At 55.0% G+C, this 18,475-nt stretch overlaps 1 protein-coding gene across 1 annotated transcript; it reads left to right on the plus strand.

Moving 5' to 3' along the window:
• Nucleotides 1-8,378: 8,378 nt before the first annotated feature.
• On the plus strand, nt 8,379-17,808 carry LOC119090042 (Krueppel homolog 1). The gene is made up of 3 exons (XM_037212837.1): nt 8,379-8,506; nt 15,002-16,206; nt 16,324-17,808. The coding sequence occupies exons 2-3, from the start codon at nt 15,002-15,004 to the stop codon at nt 16,856-16,858; spliced, it is 1,740 nt and encodes a 579-aa protein (XP_037068732.1). The 5' UTR covers nt 8,379-8,506; the 3' UTR covers nt 16,859-17,808.
• Nucleotides 17,809-18,475: the final 667 nt, after the last annotated feature.

Below are 18,475 nucleotides of genomic sequence, written 5' to 3' on the forward strand. Positions count from 1 at the left end.
AGTGCGTCACTATAGACTATGTGGCGCTCCCTTTCCCAAAGTCAAGTGCGCTTGGGAAAGAGCCGCTGTGGTAAACGCCACAGGGTAGAAATCAAAGCCATCGTATAACGCTTCGTTGAATTCACGGGGTAATAGCTTCATGTTTGCATCATCTTTTTACAAACACTGCCTCAAGCTTTCGTAGCATTCATCACACAACATTTTTATAAATTAGTGTGTTGTTAACATTACGGATCACACCCGTTGGAAAAAGCAAAGCAAATTAAATGCATTACTTTCACATAGGTGAGCCGTGAGTCCAGTGGCATTTCTCCCGCTTGAGCGGCTACTTCAAAAAGAAATTCTGAGCTATTCAGAAAGGTTTCGAGAAAACTGGTATTACCGATCGCATAGGACGCGTCTGATCTATCAATAAGGGAAAAATGCAAGTAAGGGGCGCGCTCCCTTTGGGGCCGAGTCCGGCGCCACAGAGGGACATTAGCGACGCGCCGGACACTTCCAGAAGGCATCAGCTCACGACAGACAGGAGCACGTGACACCACCGCGGCTGAGAACCTATCCAAAACTGATATACCTACAGGAGGCAGCTGCCCGGCCCCCTGCCGATCTCACACCCGAACAGACCGCCCCTGCGCTCAGAGCTCGGCCAGCCCGCTCTCGCTCGTACCTATAGGAGGCAGCTGCCCGGCCCCCGGCCGACCTCACGCCCGGGCAGACCGCCCCAGCGTTCAGAGCCCAGCCAGCCCCGCCCTCGCTCGTGCTGGCTGCCGGCCAGAGGCGGCCGACGGTATGCGTGTGTGCGGCCGGTGGTGCGGCTCGCCCCGCCCCCAGCCTGTTGACGCCGGTTCGATTGGCTTGTTTGTGTTGTGCGGCCGTGCCCATTTGTCAGAGGAGGCCGTCGGTGCGTGCGTGAGTGGGCGGCTATGTGCCATTGGGCATGGGGAGGTGCCGTGCGGGCTCGTGCGCGTACTTACAAAAGTACACCTGTGCGTGATTGTGCAGATGGCGTGCGCTGTACAGAGTACTTTTGATTGGGCTAGTGCACTAGTCAACGAAAATGAAACCCACCGTCGTAACAAAAATGTTTCTTCTTTATTACCAGAAACTACAAACCAACAGAAAGGAGAACCAGGAAGAACAAGAACAAACTTTTACGCGGTACGAGGATTAGGCCGCACCAGAGCACAACTACGGGCAGGGACTCAGGGATGTATTCAAATAGGCACCAGGCGCAACCCCACCACTTATCAAATTTTTAGACGCATCAATGTGCATAGGAATGGGAGTCGGAAGGTATATAGGCGGCCCTTTGCTTTCAAATATCTACTACAATCGCCCATTCAAGTGTCGTGCTCTATTTTGGTGGCATTCAGCAGTTAATTTTGGTTTATTTTGCCACATTTAGCCTCGAAATGACAGCATCCACCATGATCTGGAGGAAACGATCGTGCTCCCTGTATGAACACACGTAGCACATCTAGTTTTTTAGGGGATGCGCAAAGGAAGGTGGGTTCCGCATAACAAAAAAGATACATAAAAATATTAAAGCTGAATAGCCGGAATACGATATTTCTCAGGGGCCCCGAAATCCAGGGGGAGACAAATTGTTGGGTGCCACCCTTGACGAAATCCTGGATCCGCCACTGGCCGGACCAACGCGAACAACCCTGACATTCGGAGTCACGCCCGGCCTCTGCTCAGCGAATGGTCCCTGGCCCACTTGCCGTCACAAGGTCTCCCGTTGGGCACTGTGGGCCCCCTGACTGACACAGGCCCCCCCCCCCCGATTTGTTGGCATGGGCCCCAACCAATGCAAAAGAGCTTCTGACTGATTTACAGGTTGCAGCTTTGTTGCTCCTGCTTGGAAAATGGTTCCTCTGGCCAACCTGGGACTGACTACTCGGCGTCGGCCTTTGAGCGATATAGGCTCCTCCCACTGTCCAGGAGCTCCCAGACCGGCGCGCAAGGTCCTCTGGTTGACATTGGAGGGTCCCTGCCTTGCGATCCGCGGACCCGTTGTACACTCTCCAGCCAGCCTTTCAGACGCCTCGGGCCCTTCCTCGTTGGTCCAGAGGGCCCTTCGAAACCCGTGGGGGCTAGCAAGCTGCGAACAAGTTGCGACCTCGCAAGATGCAGTTGCGAAGTATATAGTTTGGAAGAGCATGTTTGCAAGAGCGCAACCAAGCTACGGTCCCCCAGGGCACAGGGCCCTTTTTACTGGGATCTCTAAATAGTTTTTTATTTTGATTGGGATGGAGGAGCATCATCGGAAAATCGGGAGAGTAGCGTGAAGACCAAAAAACAATATCTGTCTCAAGTGTGCACAGGTTAGCCGCCTTAGCAGCATCGATAGATGCGTTCATATCTGATCCAAAAATACCTGCGTTAAAACGTTGGCTCAAAGCTGAGAGTATTCACACAATGCTGATATTTACGCTGCAAATATCACTGTGGCTTTCTACCATTTTAAGCATTTCAACTCTCCCGCTCGCTTATACTTTTATAACGTTCCATTTTAACCAGGGCGAACTGTCTTGTCCCCTATGTTTTAATATGAATTCGCATTGGTCGTTTAACAGCGCTCAAGATCAACAAGTTAATAAATTCCTTGTCAGGACGTGAAGGCGTGCTTACAGTATTGTGAACCCCATAAGAAATCCTGGCTGTGCGCCAGCATATCTATGCACAGTAGCTCAAGCCAGTCAGACCTGCAACAGACCCAATCAATTCCAATTTTTTGTGCAAGACTTATGTCAGGCGAGCAAAAGTTCGGCCATATTTCCTAGCTGATAAATCGCAGCCAGCCCTGAATGTGAAACAGGCATGGCGCACTACCACAACGTAACTCTTCTTCATAAGGTCATCACAACGGACTGTTGTCGGCATTGGCAAGTCAAGCAGAAACATCGACAATACAGGCAGGCACTTCGGCCAGCCATGCGACATCAGGGTGCTTACGGCGCAGCATAACAGTGGTAAACGGCAGTTTAGCTGTGGGGTTCCGGTCCACTACAGCCTCGTGCCACACCACGTACGAGCCCTTAATGCCTCGTGCCTGCTACCTCAGTTAAGCGGGTCTTCGCCTGCCTTCAGGACGGGCGGGTACGTTTTAAGCCAATGTAGTATGTGTATGTCTTTGCTGAAGGAATGCATTTCTGTGCTCTGAAAATGAGTTCAGGCATGGCATGACACAATGCTAGCGGAGTGTGGATTTTGACTGCATAGAACACATAGTACAATGGAATATGCTACAACGTGAACGTAACGCAACAAAATACTTGGCTGACTCGCAACGCCAGTTTTGGTTCCCAATCCACTATCTACTCCCGGAATATTATTCAACTTGGGGAAAAGTTAAATACCACACAAATCCTACCTTCGTTTGGCATTACACGATGTTCGTGACCATCATGCTGCTAGAATAATAGCTTTCTGAAAAACGATAGCAGGATACAGAATAAGTAAAATTGCCGTTGTTCAAAAATTCGTTGAAGAGATAAAGCTGTCGGGCGCTTGGTATCCCTCCCCTTCCCTTCCCCAACGGTTTGCACGGGTTGTTCATGGAACCCGTCTTCCGTTTTTCTCAGAAAGGGTGGAAGTGCTACCATTTGTCCAGAGAGAAAAGCTCCGGCGCCGTTACGTCACGCCGCAGATGACTTCACTTTCCACCAATCCCCGGCCCGCAGCGGCAGCAGCAGCCAGGCTGCTGGTCGGGGGTACTGTCATGCTTGCTCACGTGGCAGTATCCGGATGTTAAATAACTTTTCGACTAATCGCATCCAAGCCCGGGAACAGGCGAGCGGTTCGTGGCAGCTCTTGCGGTCTTCCTCCGTTATTTTCTGGCCGCTGTCTTATCATACAGTTGCATTGATTACACCAGCAACGCGTTTGCTCATAGCGCATGACGTACGCATCATGATTTGTGGATCAGGAAATTTTATCGAACCCCGTGAATACGTCGTACCTAAATCCTACCGATGAGCCATGGAGATAGCAGGAAGGCTATGGTGTCACCACTGAAAAACTATGAAAATGACATCTATTTATAGTAGTGATTTATGGCAGGTTGCTGGAGACACCAATCAATAAAATCGAGACGAAGGCTGCAGTTTGATTGCTGATCAAGGAAACCACTGCTACTTCGCGAGCATGCCGTCATTCAATCCAAGAACAGCGTCTCCATGGCCCACACTCAAATTCCCGGAGTAAATACCGCTTATGATCAGCGGCATGCCTGCTCGATGAGAGGGCTAAGTAAAGAGTACATCCTCCTTATCTCTAATTTCACCTTATTTGTCTGGAGACTTACCAACGCTGGCTTCTGTCTTTGCCCCCAACGTGAGCGATTGTTAACAAATGGCTGCCACATATTCTGGACAGCCCCAAGTCTTTCCGATACTTTTATAGAAATTAAGCGTGGCTTCGTGACGCGCGTCACGCGCGCCGCTGAACCTATCCTACGTCACCTCCATGGCAGCTGAATACGAAACCAAAATGTACCGTAACTCCGGCTGTGGTCAGCGTGGTAGATATCCCGCAGAACTGGTCTTTACGTCAGCTGCTGGTACGGTTGAGCCGGAACCGGGCCATTGCTTGGGTTCTTTGCTACTGATAACGATCTGGAGGCCTGGGCGCGTTATCGTTTGTTTCGTGGTGCTTTGATAATGCTTTTGTATATATATATATATATATATATATATATATATATATATATGTATATATGTCATTGGTGTACTTGGGCAGTATGTTTTCATTAATGCAAGGTTTGTTGTACGCAAGGGTGAATGTATTCGATCGCTCGAATTAAATCCTTCGTTGTTTTCGGTAAGTTTTAAATGAACTCGCCGGTAGTCAATTAGTTAACGCTAGCTAACGTTTCAAGGACATTCATTCCCCACTTTCAAAGCAATGTAAGACCAACGGCCTTGTGTAAGACGGTCAGACGGAAAATATTTGAATATGGCAAAATACGAGGCATGCCCTACAAGACATAATCATTCGTGGACCATCAGTTAACAAATTATGCATCCGAATATCAGCACACACGCACACACACACACACACACACACACACACACACACACACACACACACACACACACACACACACACACACACACACACACACACACACACATATATATATATATATATATATATATATATATATATATATATATATATATATATATATATATATATGTGTGTGTGTATGTGTGTGTGTGTGCATAAATGTATACATATATGAATGTGATATGCGTATACGGGTAATATGCCCATAATCGCAGTGTATAGCGCATTCAGATGTTGTACATTACGATATAATAGTCATGCAAATGTGTTCAATAATATCTTAACAGTACATAAGACTGACGGTTAACACCCTGATAGGTATGACACCCTATCACTGTCAAATATGATCCAAGGTACGCTGATTAAAAAGGCAAAAGCACCATTTAGCTGCTCCGGACATTACCAACGGCGTATTTTCCGCCCTTGGTTTGTTTTAAAGGATCAGGAACACGGATTCGGTCTTAAGTATGTGTTCAGCCTAGCTTGCAATTAAATCGACCGATGAGTGTCGGGATTATCAGGGGAAGAAGGAAAATTCCACCAGGCTGCTTTTGCTCTGAATAGCCGAATGGTATAAGAGCTCTGCTCTGCTTATGGACGCCTGTGACAGGGTAATACACTACAGACGAGGAAGGCGCTCACTTACGAGCGAGGCCTTAGGCTACACCAGTCTTAACGCCAGCTAACCGGAAATTTTGTAGCTGCAGCAGTCCGACTTGAAAGTTGTGCTGTGTTGTGTTTGTGGGTATTTCTGCAACGTTGCAAGAATGTGACAGTTTGATTCGTGGTAATTTACCCTTGAGATGAAGATGGGAAGCGTAAGTTTTTGTTCAAATGACTAAAGCTAAAAAAACAGGAAAGCCAAAGCAGGTTCAGATCTGGGACGACAGGCTACGCGGTGAGTTGAGCTTAACTGATGCTGACGGAGAAAGGGAGCATTCGTACTGGCAGGGCTGCGCGTCGATGAAAGACGGTCACACGCCAGCCCGCACCAACCATGGATCCCCATGCCGAGGTGTCTTTAAGACCTGATGCTAGATCTCACACTCAGAGCAGGTGAAGATGTGACACCGGCCGTGCGATGTAGGCAAGTGTTCCGTCTAGAAATCATCAAGCAATCTCAACATTGCCCAACCCACAGGTGTTCCAGCAATGGACCTTGAAGAGACTATTGACACATTCCGAAACTGGTCTCCAACATAACCCGCTGTGGCCTAATTCGAGAGAAATGGACAATGGAAAATGCGCAGGTGCATAGTCCAATTTATAGTGAACAAGGTCCGCCGAAAATATTAAGATTCTCCTGACACTTTCGTCACAGTCACGAAACCATGTCAACGATTCCAGATGACTAACTGGTCAATAACAATGTTTGAGCCTTGCTTCGCTCAAAGACAGTCAATATTCCAATATTTGTTCCCATCCGTAAATTTTGTGCAAACACTGATCAACCTCAGTACACCGCTGCCAACTAAAATTATGAAATAACCCTTCCGACGCGTTCATAACATCATTGTGTAGGACTTCCCAATGGCGAGGGACTCTGTTCACTTCCGTTTCGGCACCAGTCACACGGTGATAACGAACATGTTTATTATCACTTCATCCACCTCTCGCCGCAAAAGAAGGCTTGCTGGCACCAATCGGCTTACAAGTGAGTCAAAGTCAAACTCATGTCTACACAGAACATTCCAGTGTCATTTTCGAGGTGCAGCAGTGAACAAATTGTTATGAATTACGTTTTTAGGAATGCAATTGTTCCTAAAAACATTTTATTACAAGCCAGAAAATGTATTGGAAGGCGGCCTGAAAAAGGAGAATGACGCAAAAGCAGCTCATATTTTCGCACAAAGTTAGCTAAAATCCAGGCCAAACATCCCCTATATACATATATGTGCACACGCACATGAAGCATACCCGCCAATTTGTAAGCAAGTGTATCTATTGCGCAAGCGATGAGTCGTGGAAGCGTGCTTCTTCACACAGGGAATACGTGTTGCCTCGCATTTTGCTGGTCATCGCTGTTGTGAATCAATTAATGCGCGAAGTTTTGTCGATAAGCGTTTTTAATTACGCAAGCTATGAAGAACATTCGCGAGGAACATTATACATAAAGATAAGACAGTCCTGTTAGCCTTATTCTTCTAATGATAAACAAGAGGAATGCGAGATAGGTGCATTGCTTTTATCGAAACGGATATCAGCATACATTTCTTCTCGTGAATCTACAAGGAATCAGGCAGCCAATATTCCAGCAATGGCTGTCATTCGCAAGTTTTGTGCCAGCACATAAAAACATCAGTGCATCGCTATCTGCTATACTTATACTGTCGTGTCGATAAAATACCAGGTTGATTCGGCTGTAAAGTTGATGAAAAACGAGGAGCAGAAAGTAGGCTATTTGATACTTCGAGGCATATCATTAAGTCCATCTTGATAACGCGCGTATTGCATGAAAAGGGTGGCATTCACGCGTTGTTGTGTGCCAGCGATGTTCTCTTGAAGGGGTAGAGCAAAAGGCCCAGCGATTGGACACTGCCACGCGTTTTATATCCCGGCATAATTCATATTTGTTTGCCGAAGGAAATGCGTTTTTTCAAACATTTCTTCCAGGATGAATCGGCGCAGCTTACGAAATAGGCTTGCCTCATTCTGTTTGATTAGTGTCGCCCAGGCAAGTACATTCCGCTTTTTCTTTAAGTGGTTGCGACATGTTCTCTTCAACCTTTAATGGGTGAAGTGACGGTCGCGTCAATTTGGACGCACGGCAACTGATGTCAATCTATCTCCATTGGTAGGCGGTTACATTGGTAGCTTTTCCACGCTGGGTTTTCCCAACACTTCACCGGTGTGACCGTGTCTAGCTCCACCGGCTCAACTCCTGATAAAGATATCAGATAGCGCCCTCACATGACCCTGAGAACGTGACGTCATCCGCGCCGGTTTGTTTGCAGATCAAACAGAAGGGCTCAGCTGCAGTGTCACACCAATAAATCTGTGGTTGCGCCTGCATGGCATCGCAGGAAAAGCGAAGGCATGCGCTACGTAGTGATAAAAGGAGCAGCGTCCGTACAAAATAATACCTGCATCCAGTCATCACACCAAAATGCCAAGAAGTCTCTCACTCGTCTTCCAACCATCAATTTGCACTCGGTCGGCTTCCATGAGGTCCCCGCCCCGTCGCTCCCCCCCCCCCCCCCCCCGCCGCCGTCCGGTCGCCGAGTCTGTCGGCCGGACGACACGTGGGGCGCGCGCCGTGCAATGTTGCAGCAGCGGCGCGGCCCGGCCGCCGCCAGTTGCAGCGAGGTGGCGCTGGAGGTCGGGTCGGCGCGCGAGGCCGACGGCCAGGAGCGCGAGCGACGCCCTCAGGGGAACAGCCGCTGACTGTTGACGGGCCGGCTCGACGATCGGCACGCTGCGGAACACAGTCGAGGTGAGAGCGGCGTAGCGAGACGCCCTGCGCGGCCCTATCCCGGCCCTGCCCATGGCCGGTTGCCATGAGCCTTTGTCTGCGTCGGCCGGCGGGGCCATGGAGGCGACGCGTCGGCGTGGGCGTCGTTTCACGCCCGCCGGCCGAGCTGTAAACTGCTGGGCCGCCAAGCCCAGCCCAACGGTAGCCGTGTTGCGAAATGCAGGAGTGATTCGGTGAAGTAGGTCATGGCGTTGGGTTGCGTGGCTGCGCCGCCGTCGCCAGGCCAACGAAAATGGCGGCGCGTCTGACCGCGCTGGAAGAGGGGAGGGGGTGCTCCCACGCACAATGCGGGCTCGGAATAGTAAGGCCGGTGTAACGGTGCTGCAGGCGCGGGTTGTCGGACGGCCGTGTCGGCTCAGTAGCCAGCTGTGTTTCTGCTCCAGTGAGGCACGTTAACCGTTGTGGATGAGTCACGGTCGCCAGAACGCCAGGCAGGAAACAGGGACAACGGGACGCTGTCGGTCACAACGCCAAAGCAAACGGTCAGCGGCTGGAAAAGGCTAGCAGGCGAGAGCCAAGCCAAACGGAACACCCGTTGGTATGTGGTTATTCCATGCTTCCCAGTAGATGGACGAATTATTTACCAATATAGAGCAGAATAAGCTGTCGTTCTGCTCCGTGATCTTACCGGCTGGTGTGTGTTGCGCACCAGCCGGCAAGCAAAGCCGCTAGTTTTGTTCTGATTTGCCGCGAATAACTTCTAGACCATTGGTATTTTCATTCGGTCCGTGGCATATCAGCAGAGGAATGACCAAGCTCTGTGAGATCACACTTCTGGAGCAATGGTCCCATCCTTCTGAAGGGAGCGGGGTTCCTTGTGGCTTAACACCCCAGTACTTTAAGCAGCTTAAAACCCTCGAAGGGCTTGTGAGACTCAAATAGGTTGTGGAGCTCCGAAAGGTCGTTTGGAATGCAAAACGGGGGTCCCTTTAACGACAAAGAGGGAGCGCCTTGGCTGGAGGACCCCTGTGACCCGATCTGGCACCTCCTGAACGGAATCCTGGCTACGCCACTGAACTGCCCACGGTAAACGGTAGACTGCGCGAGGCTGGTACCTATCCTGTGGGGCGACGCACTTCTGCCGACAGCCAGCACTGCACCAGGGCTTCCACAGCGGGGCTCGGTGTCGGCGCCCCTGTTAGAGCCCTTCTAAGGCATGCGACGGAGGCGGTGACCCGGCCGGCGTCCCGCCCCAGCTCGACCGAGGCACGCGACGGCGGAGTGACGGGCTGGGCAGGGCCCGCGCCGTCCACGACCGTCCGGCTCCCGCTGCTGACTCTGGCAGCTCCGGCACGCCGTCCGTTGCAGCAGCTCGGACGAAATTCGCACGCGTCCCGCTGCGAGGTTGACGACCGGAGGCCACTGCGGCCCACACGGCTATGGTGCACGCTGAGTCACTGCTAACTGGCTGAGGATGGCCGGATTCGGGGCCTCCTGCTTCACAGACGGGACGACGCCGCGGGCAAGCGGCTTCCCGGCCTCCGGTCCTCTCCGTCTGTCGTTCCTCGGTCCTCTCGTTCGATGGCATGCTTCGTCAAAAGTGTCCTCTGCATTCAATTTACTCCATCGTCGATCTTCCTCCGCTCCCAGTCTCTTTCATCGCCGGTCTGGTCTGTTCGCGGACTCCCTCATCTGACGTCTGCTCCGTCTGTCAATTTCTCGTCCGCGGTCTCCTCCGTCTACCCCTCGAACCGCGGCACACACACCGCAACAGACGAGGCCCCATCTCGCACCAGGTGCCACCCAGCCAGTCCGGGCCGTGCGTGATTGCCGGGACCGTCGGGGGCACCAGGGGTGCCTGATCCTCTTCCAAGCTGGGCGGCCGATGCCCCTTTGTATTGAATTCTTTTTAGGCAGTGCCAATTGACTGGTGCCATTTTTTCGGAAACTTCGGACCCCAACTTTTTGAAGCCCCTGCTTCCCCTGCCCCTGCTGAGCACCAAAAGTTGTGACAGTTGCCTGCGTTGAGCAGCCTCCCCCCCCCCCCCACACTGCACGAATCAGATAGCATGCCGATTGTTACTTGTATACCACGAGCGATGAGCTCATGTCTTTTCAATACCGCCACACAGAATTCGCTTGCTTTGGAAAATCCGCCTTGTTGGGTGTGATGGCGGTCGGTCGCATCCGTAATCATTAAGCAACATATTCTGCGATTTCGCAGAAATAGTCTATGCGACCCGGATTATGGATTAGATACGCAACTTTTCAACCCCCCAACTCGCCATTGTCTGACATGTAACAACCCGCGGGCTTTTTTGACCAGGTTATGGGCCAGACTTGGCGAGCTTTTGCGGGCCAGATATTTCAGCAAGCAACATGATGTAGTTCCTGCTATTCCCCAAGTTTTTCATCATTAAACAACCAGAGTGTGATGCCAAACACAAAATAGCTATAAAAAACGTTTTCTATTTCGACATCAACAACACCAATAACAAGACCTGCGGCAGATATGACACACCATAAACCAGGTCTCACAAATTGAACAGCTTTAAGCGGACATCTGGCTGAAAAACTAAATAACAACTCAAATTTTCAAAACTGCAGTCTGCTTTCATTGAGCAGCAGTTAGGTGGGTCCTTGATATAAACACAGCTAGGTACTATACTTGCTGTTTTTGTAAAGGTGTGGTGCACTCAAACTTTCTTGATTTACACACAAGCCATGCCTCACAATCAATGTCAGTGCTCAATGAAATGCATGTGGAACTATGAGAGCCTTTCATTTCTCTAGTTTCATTCACTTATCAATACGGCCCACGGTTACTGGTGTATCAAAAGCGCAACAGTTGTCGAAACCAAAGCAAAAATGGTGGCATATAGGTCTGTCCATTTATGCCTGGAAAAAAACAAATCATGACTACGACCGCAGGGCTCTTACCCATAATACGCTTCTCTCTTAGTGTGATTGTTATTCTTCTTATATCTTCTCAAAGACACGCCAAAGTAGCATTGAGATCTCTATCTATGGCTGAGTCGGTGGCTTTAAACACAGCCACACGGGAAAAGAATGTTGAGAAAGCTCAGAGTGGCAAATCTGCCGCCTAAGTACAAGTCAACGGCATCATGTTGAAATTATCTGAATCTTTGTAAAGCTTGGCGTGCTCAACATTTAACCGCCAGCAGGCGGAGAAGACAGATCAGATTTCAGGACAAACGTGACATTTCGGCATCAACGACCCGGGCAAGATGATTCATGGGAGACTCAGACAAGATGGGGCATATTTCCGCAAGCTGTGTCAATTATGCGCCCCATTGCTCCATCTGGCATGGAGCGGCACCATTTGCCGCAATTGAAAGGCCATTTTTTTCAATTGGGGCACATACTGGCATTTAAGACGGATGTTGCTGTCAGTGCTGTGCTGTTTAAGACAGCTCGGACACTCCACGTTTGTGAACTTGGTCTTTATGACTTCTGGATGCAAGACGCTTCGAAAGACATTCACCGAGGCCATTCAGGTATTCAGCAGCCGTGCACCCTGCCCTTCGCATCCATTATGCACGCCGCGCGAACCGCCCGCGGCAACCTAGCGGCCGCCGGCCGGCAACCGTCTGCGTTCCATTATCAGCCAGTGTGCGCCGCCGCTTCCCTCCCCTTCCTCCCTTGGCTTTGTCGGCCATACTGGCGGCGGGACGGCCAATAGCGACGCGCACCGCATCAGGCTCCGCCCCGACAAAAACGGGCCAGCGTCGGCACCCGGCGGTCGATTGTCGCCGCTGCGTGCTGGGGTGGGGTCGGGAGCGGCGGCAGAGCCGGCCTCGGTCACGGCAGGCAAGCGGGCCTCACTCACGGTAGCTGACATCGGGGGAGGTGGGGTGGTAGCGTAGCATGTGCTGGGGTGGGGTGATATAGATATATGTAGATGTATAAACATATTTGCACATGATTATATATGTATATTGTGTGTGCTGCTGCAGCGATGCAGGCCTGCGGGAGCCCTGTAAGCACGGCCGCTCTCCCCCGGACCGGAGACCGCCGCAGCGCCGCTGTGATAGGCGGGATTCCCAGCCTGCAGCGGCTGACATGACCGCGAGCCGGGCAGAGCGGCGCTGTCGCCCCCGCCAGCGCCGGCCAGCCGTGCGGATCTGGGGTTCGGTCGGACGAGCGGCGGCAGGGTATCGCGGGAGGCCATGACGGCCGGCCCGGCTACCGCACGAGCTTAGGTGCTGCAGTCGGTCGTGCATGTGGCATCTGGTATCTCTGCAGTCCCATGGACCGTGACGTCGAGGGAGTCCCTCTGCTCGTGGGGAGGCCCCCGTGTCTATTCATAGACGGGGACGGATGGGTTGCTGTCTGTGCATTGGTACCATGGTGGCGCGGCATATCTCATCATAATACGTTTGCGGTCAAATTTGCCTGGGGGTTGCGAGAGGCTCTCCCAGCTAAGCTGATAGAATAGAGAGGGAGAGAGGAGTGGTGGTAGGGGGGGGGGGGGGGAGCTTGTGGAGCCGTCAATCTTCGCCGCACCCTGTGAACATCTTGCGTCACCGTTGCCAAAGACACAACAAAGTAAATGCAAAGAGCCTGACTGACTAAGCCCACTGAAACAGACTGAGCACACTCACGTATCTTCCCTGCGCAAAATTAAAAAAAGGCTTTGACCTCTTAGCCCCTGTGATATTGGCGCCATGGCGAAGAGTCGATGCACGGCGGTGCACGTAAAAGCCCGCGCAGAGAACCATGGCACTTCCTACCCTGCAGCCGTCTGTTGGCCCGTCGCCAAGCGCGCCCGCAGCCGGCCAGGGCGGCCGGCCACGAGCGCCGCCAGCCGTCACCTTCGTCCCGGCCGACTGGGCGCGACCTCCGCCACGGCGGCTGGTGGTGACGAGCCGTTCTCAGCGAGGTCAGCGCGCCGCCGGCGGCAGGGGCGCGCTCAGGCGCCGGCCGGGGAGGCGCCAGCGCCGGAGCCCGGCCGCGGGCGCTGCAGCCGCCTCTGCGGACGGCGGAGCGGCAGGGCGCTGTTGGCAGCGGCTGTCGCACGCCCGTCCACGGGCGCTGATGCCACCCCGCTCGGCTGCAAAATTGGTGACGTCACACCTGGTGATAGAGGCCATGCTGGGTTCCAACGCTGGAGAATGGCAACCTATGTGGTGTTCGGAACCCTGTTACATTAGCGTGCTACCGGATAACTTTTGGCGATCAGTCTTGTTTGAGACGCAGTACAAGGTTTAATGGTTAAGGAGGGCATCAAATTGGCGTTGCGTCAGATTCCAATGTAACAACTGCCAGAATGAAGATCTTACCCTCTAGCATTTATTGCAGAGATAAGGATCCTCAGTTTGCTGCTAAAAGTGCATTATTTCTGCGCTCCAGAACTGAAGAAACGACCAGCCTACGAAACATAGAAACGAAATGACGAGAGATGTCATGTGGTCCAACGCAGTTTTATCTAGCATAATGCGAACAAATTGTTCTGGCGTTGCCCCAAATTTGTTTCTGGATAAGTCTGGATTTGGACTGTCGAATTCTTGGCCATCGACGTTCGATCGCCGCTATGACTTTATTACGGCAGATGAAATAGTTTTATCTGGCGATCATTTGAGCAGCGGGATGAGTTACGGCCAATAAAATCACTCCACGAACTGCATAGCATGACTCCTTTGGCTGACTTGTGGGGCGAAAGTAAAACAAAGGATGTTTGGTTATACCACAGTTCCCCTACCTGTATCTTGCCGTGGTGAGCCTCTATAAATGGCGAGACTTATTCAGTTCACGATACGACATCCGCAAGGACCCGGTTAGATGTGTTGGTCAAGTGTCTCACTCTAAATCCCAGCCGAAACAAACGCACCCGCAGATCCTGCAATGTCTCTTGCAGTGTCCAGCCGCATCAAAGTTAAGCTGCTCAAAGTAAAGCGGCACTATAGCTTTAATTGCACGCGCAGAGCGGGGCTTCCCGGTCCTTTGGCCACCTTCAGCAGTTTTCCTCCTAGCTTACTTGGCGTCCTTGCATCACGCCACCGCTGCGCCGCTGCTCACATATGGTCTTACAAAACCAGAATAAGCATCTTGTTCCGGCTGCCCGCTGGTTTGACCACTGTTCGACACGTGTACTGTTGCGACTGAATGAAAGTCGCACGTGCCTGCGGTTGCGTCGCTAGGCCGGCTAACGCAGAGACATGCCGCAGGCGACGATATGTGCCCGTATAAGGGCAAAAGTGTAATGTTGTCCCGACCCTCTGTAGACCGAGGCTCCAGTAACTTCATGGCTGCCTAAGCCAAACACGCCGTGCTACCTCAAGTTTGTATGGACTGAAGCGTCGAGTAATGTCCTGGATCAGCGCAGGCTGCGGCACACAAGCATGTTGAGTGAACCGGGGCTGCAGCCGCCTCGAGCGGTGGGCGGGACCGGACTTGCGCGCAGCCCCTCTGACCGCCCGCTGTCGTTGCAGCTGCGCGCGCCCCGCTGTCGTTGCAGTCGCGCGCGGCCCGCCTGACCGTCCACTGCCGTTGCAGATGAGCGCCCCGCTGCCAAAGAAGCGGCTGTACGGCCGGTGCCGGCGACAGCCGAGCGTCGACGAGTCGGACTCGGAGATGACGCAGGCGACGGACCTCTCGGCGGGCTCCGAGGGCGAGGGCCGCGTCTCGCCGGCCGGCGCCGCGCCGCCGCCGCCGTCGCTCCCCTACCGCTGCCCGCTCTGTCCGGTCACCAGCACCAGCTCGGCCGAGATGATGAGCCACATGCGCCGCCACGAGTCACCGCGGCTCGAAGCCGCCTCGCCGCGCCTCGAGGCCGCCTCGCCGCGCCTCGAGGCCGTCTCGCCGCGCTTCGCAGCCGCCTCGCCGCCGGCCGACTGGGAGGACGAGTCGGTGTCGGACGACGAGCCGGTGCCGCCGGAGCTGGCCGGCCGCGAGCCGCCGCTCACCTGCAACGTGTGCGGCAAGGAGTTCCCGATCCCGGCTCGTCTGCTGCGCCACCAGCGTATCCACACGGGCGAGAAGCCGTTCCGCTGCGAGTTCTGCGGCAAGACGTTCTCCGTCAAGGAGAACCTGAACGTGCACCGGCGTATCCACACCAAGGAGCGGCCCTACAAGTGCGAGGTGTGCGGCCGGGCCTTCGAGCACTCGGGCAAGCTGAACCGGCACCTGCGCATTCACACGGGCGAGCGGCCGCACAAATGCTCCGTCTGCAGCAAGGCGTTCGTCCAGTCCGGCCAGCTAGTGATCCACATGCGTGCGCACACGGGCGAAAAGCCGTACGGGTGCCAGACGTGTGGCAAGGCGTTCACCTGCAGCAAGCAGCTCAAGGTGCACCGACGCACACACACTGGCGAGAAGCCCTACACCTGCAACATCTGTGGCAAGTCGTTCGGCTACAACCACGTGCTTAAGACGCATAAGAACTCGCACTACGGCCAGCGCATGTACAAGTGCACCATCTGCAGCGCCACCTTCCCCCAGCGCAAGGCCCTCGAGCAGCACCTGACCGAGCACAGCGCCGCCGGCAAGCAGCTGGCGCAGCCGGAGCTGGCGGCGGCGGCAAGCGGCGCAGTGCGACGCTCCGCCTCCCCGGAGCTGCCGACAGCGCCGCCGGCCAAGCGGCCAGCCGCGCCCGCCTTCGCGCTGACGCCCTCCTACCTGGCGGCCGTGTCGAGCGCCGCCTCGGCGCTGCCGTCGCTGGCGGCGCTGCCGCGCTGGTACACGTACCCGGGCGCCGCGCCGTACCGCCCCGCCGCGCCGCCGGCCGCGCCGACCGTGGTGGCGCCGCATCCGCTGCGCTACTGCTGGGTGCAGGCGCCGGCGGCGTACCCGGCGCGGCCGCGCGCGCGCCACGGCAGCGCCGGCCTGCCGTCCGGCTCGTCGACGGAGAGCCGTGACTCGCCGCCGGCGGCCGCCTCGCCGTCGCCGTCGGTGGTCAGCTCGCCCGACCGCAGCCCGCCGCCGGCGCCCCTGCCGCCGCCGCCGCAGCAGCGGCCGGCGAGCCCGCCGGGCGCCGACAGCTTCACCACCAAGGTGACGTTCATCCTGACGAACCTGATCGGCGCCGAGGGTCTGCAGCGGCTGGGTTACCCCGAGTGCGGCATCGGCGAGGTGCTGCAGCGCGCGCTGCTCTTCTGCTCCGAGATGCCCTGCACGGACGCGGCCGTGGGTCGGCTCGAGCAGCTCAAGTGCAACATGCGCACGCTGTTGCACTGGTGCATCCCCGACCAGGAGCAGTGGCGCACGTACGGCTGGAGGAACCGATCCATCGAAGAGATCGTCGACCAGTTCTACGGCGAGTGCAGCCGCGAGGAGGCTAGCCGGCAGCCGGGCGCGGTGGCTAAGGCCGACGCGCCGCCGGCGCCGCTGGCCGCGCCGCTCCAGCTGCTGTAGGCGCGCCGTGTCGCGCACGTGTCCGTGCCATATCAGCCCAGCCCCATAATGTCACCGGCCATACTTTGGAACGGAGAGGCGTCGTCGCACCGCGTGGGACGGCCGACAAGGCTGCTGGCGCTGGCAGAACCGCCCGCCACTTCCAGTCGTCGCCAGGGGGCGGTTTTTCCGCGCGTGGGGGGCGATTGCGGTTTCAGTCATAGATCTCTGTGTGCAGTCAGTGTGTTGCTTTGCATTAAGCTGCCTCGATCGACGCAGCGCGTCCGGGAGAGGGCTGAGAGCGCTGGACGGGTCCGGGCTGTTCCCCTCGCCTCGACTCGCCTCTGCTGGGGTGGGGACTGCGCATAACAGACGGGTCTGGGCCGTGCCCTCGCCGATGCCGGTATAAGGACTGTGAGGAACGGACGGGTTCGGGCTCGAGGCTGCCGGCCAGCGCGACGAGTCATGACTCCGAGTCGGCCGCGGCTCCGGCGGCGTCGCGCCTGCCCGTCGCCGCTTGTGTGCAGACGCGTGCGCGGTGACGTAGAGCTGGCCTCCTGTCGCACTGCTCTCAGTTGTGTCCGGAACACCGCGATCCGTTCGCCGCTCAGGTCGAACTATTCGGGAGAAACGGGTGAGGAGTTCGCGAAGCGCGGACTTCACGAGCGCCGCGGCCCACGGCAGGGCCGGGGTCGGCTGTCATTGACGCGTTTACCATTTTGTAACCCTACCTTTCATAGACGGTTTATTGAGTGACGCGTCTCGCACCACGTAGTCAATACAAAGCGTACGACGAATTATGGCTTGGCTGTCTTTCGATGTTCGAACGGTCGGCGCCAGAGACCGACGCTCGTGACCAAGTATTGCACCGCTCTAAGACACAGATTACCGCCATCATCGAATACTTCGTAACTTCCTCAGCCAGCGTCACGAATATAAGTTCGCGGCAGGCACACAGACGTCGGATTGGGACAGGCCTGCCACTGCGTAGAAAGGATTCGCTACACACGCGCTGTCCCCTCCATTCTCCGAACTTGCTGAGCCCCCAGTCAAGACCACATTCGCCGGGCCCACGCAGAAATACCCAGCTCGCGGACCGCAGCGGCCACAATGCCTGTCCGATCGGGCCAGTGCGGCGCCCACCGGATCAGCACATCACGCCGCCGCGCCTCTCGCTCCACACCGATCCGCACTCGAGCCGTATCGACGTCGGTCTCCGGCACAAAGAGGTTGCAATCCGTCACCTCAGCTGTCCGCCGCGGACCACAGTGGACGAGTGCAGCGTGGTAGGCGAGCATCCGGACACGAAGTGGCAACGGCGCGGATCGGTCAGGCACGCGACGCGGCGAGGACGAGGTCGGCGCCCCGGAGCCGGGCGGAGCTGGCGCGGGCGCTGTCGCGCGCTTCAGCTTCTTTCGGTGGTGCCCCACCGGGGGTCGACAGCAGCGCCATCTGCCGCGCCCACCGAGTGTGACCGAATGCACTCTGTCGAGCTTGAGCGCCACAGCAAACAAACACGCGATGTCAATTGATTCTCGACTGAGAGAGCCGTCAGTTTGGACGTCGCTCAGCGAGCGAGTTCCATGGTTTGTTGCAGTTTGTCAGCGATAGACCGATGTTGTGGACATAAGCGAGTCG

Source organism: Pollicipes pollicipes, unplaced genomic scaffold (assembly GCF_011947565.3).
Source record: "Pollicipes pollicipes isolate AB1234 unplaced genomic scaffold, Ppol_2.1 Scaffold_3087;HRSCAF=3621_pilon_pilon_pilon, whole genome shotgun sequence".
Taxonomy (NCBI): Eukaryota; Metazoa; Arthropoda; class Thecostraca; order Pollicipedomorpha; family Pollicipedidae; genus Pollicipes; species Pollicipes pollicipes.

Bases quoted from the DNA above. Each gene is read 5' to 3' on its own strand.
- LOC119090042 (XM_037212837.1), top strand. From the start codon at position 15,002: ATGAGCGCCCCGCTGCCAAAGAAGCGGCTGTACGGCCGGTGCCGGCGA. The intron at 16,207-16,323 runs GTACCGCCCCGC...GCGCCACGGCAG, and splicing joins ACGTACCCGGGCGCCGCGCC to CGCCGGCCTGCCGTCCGGCT.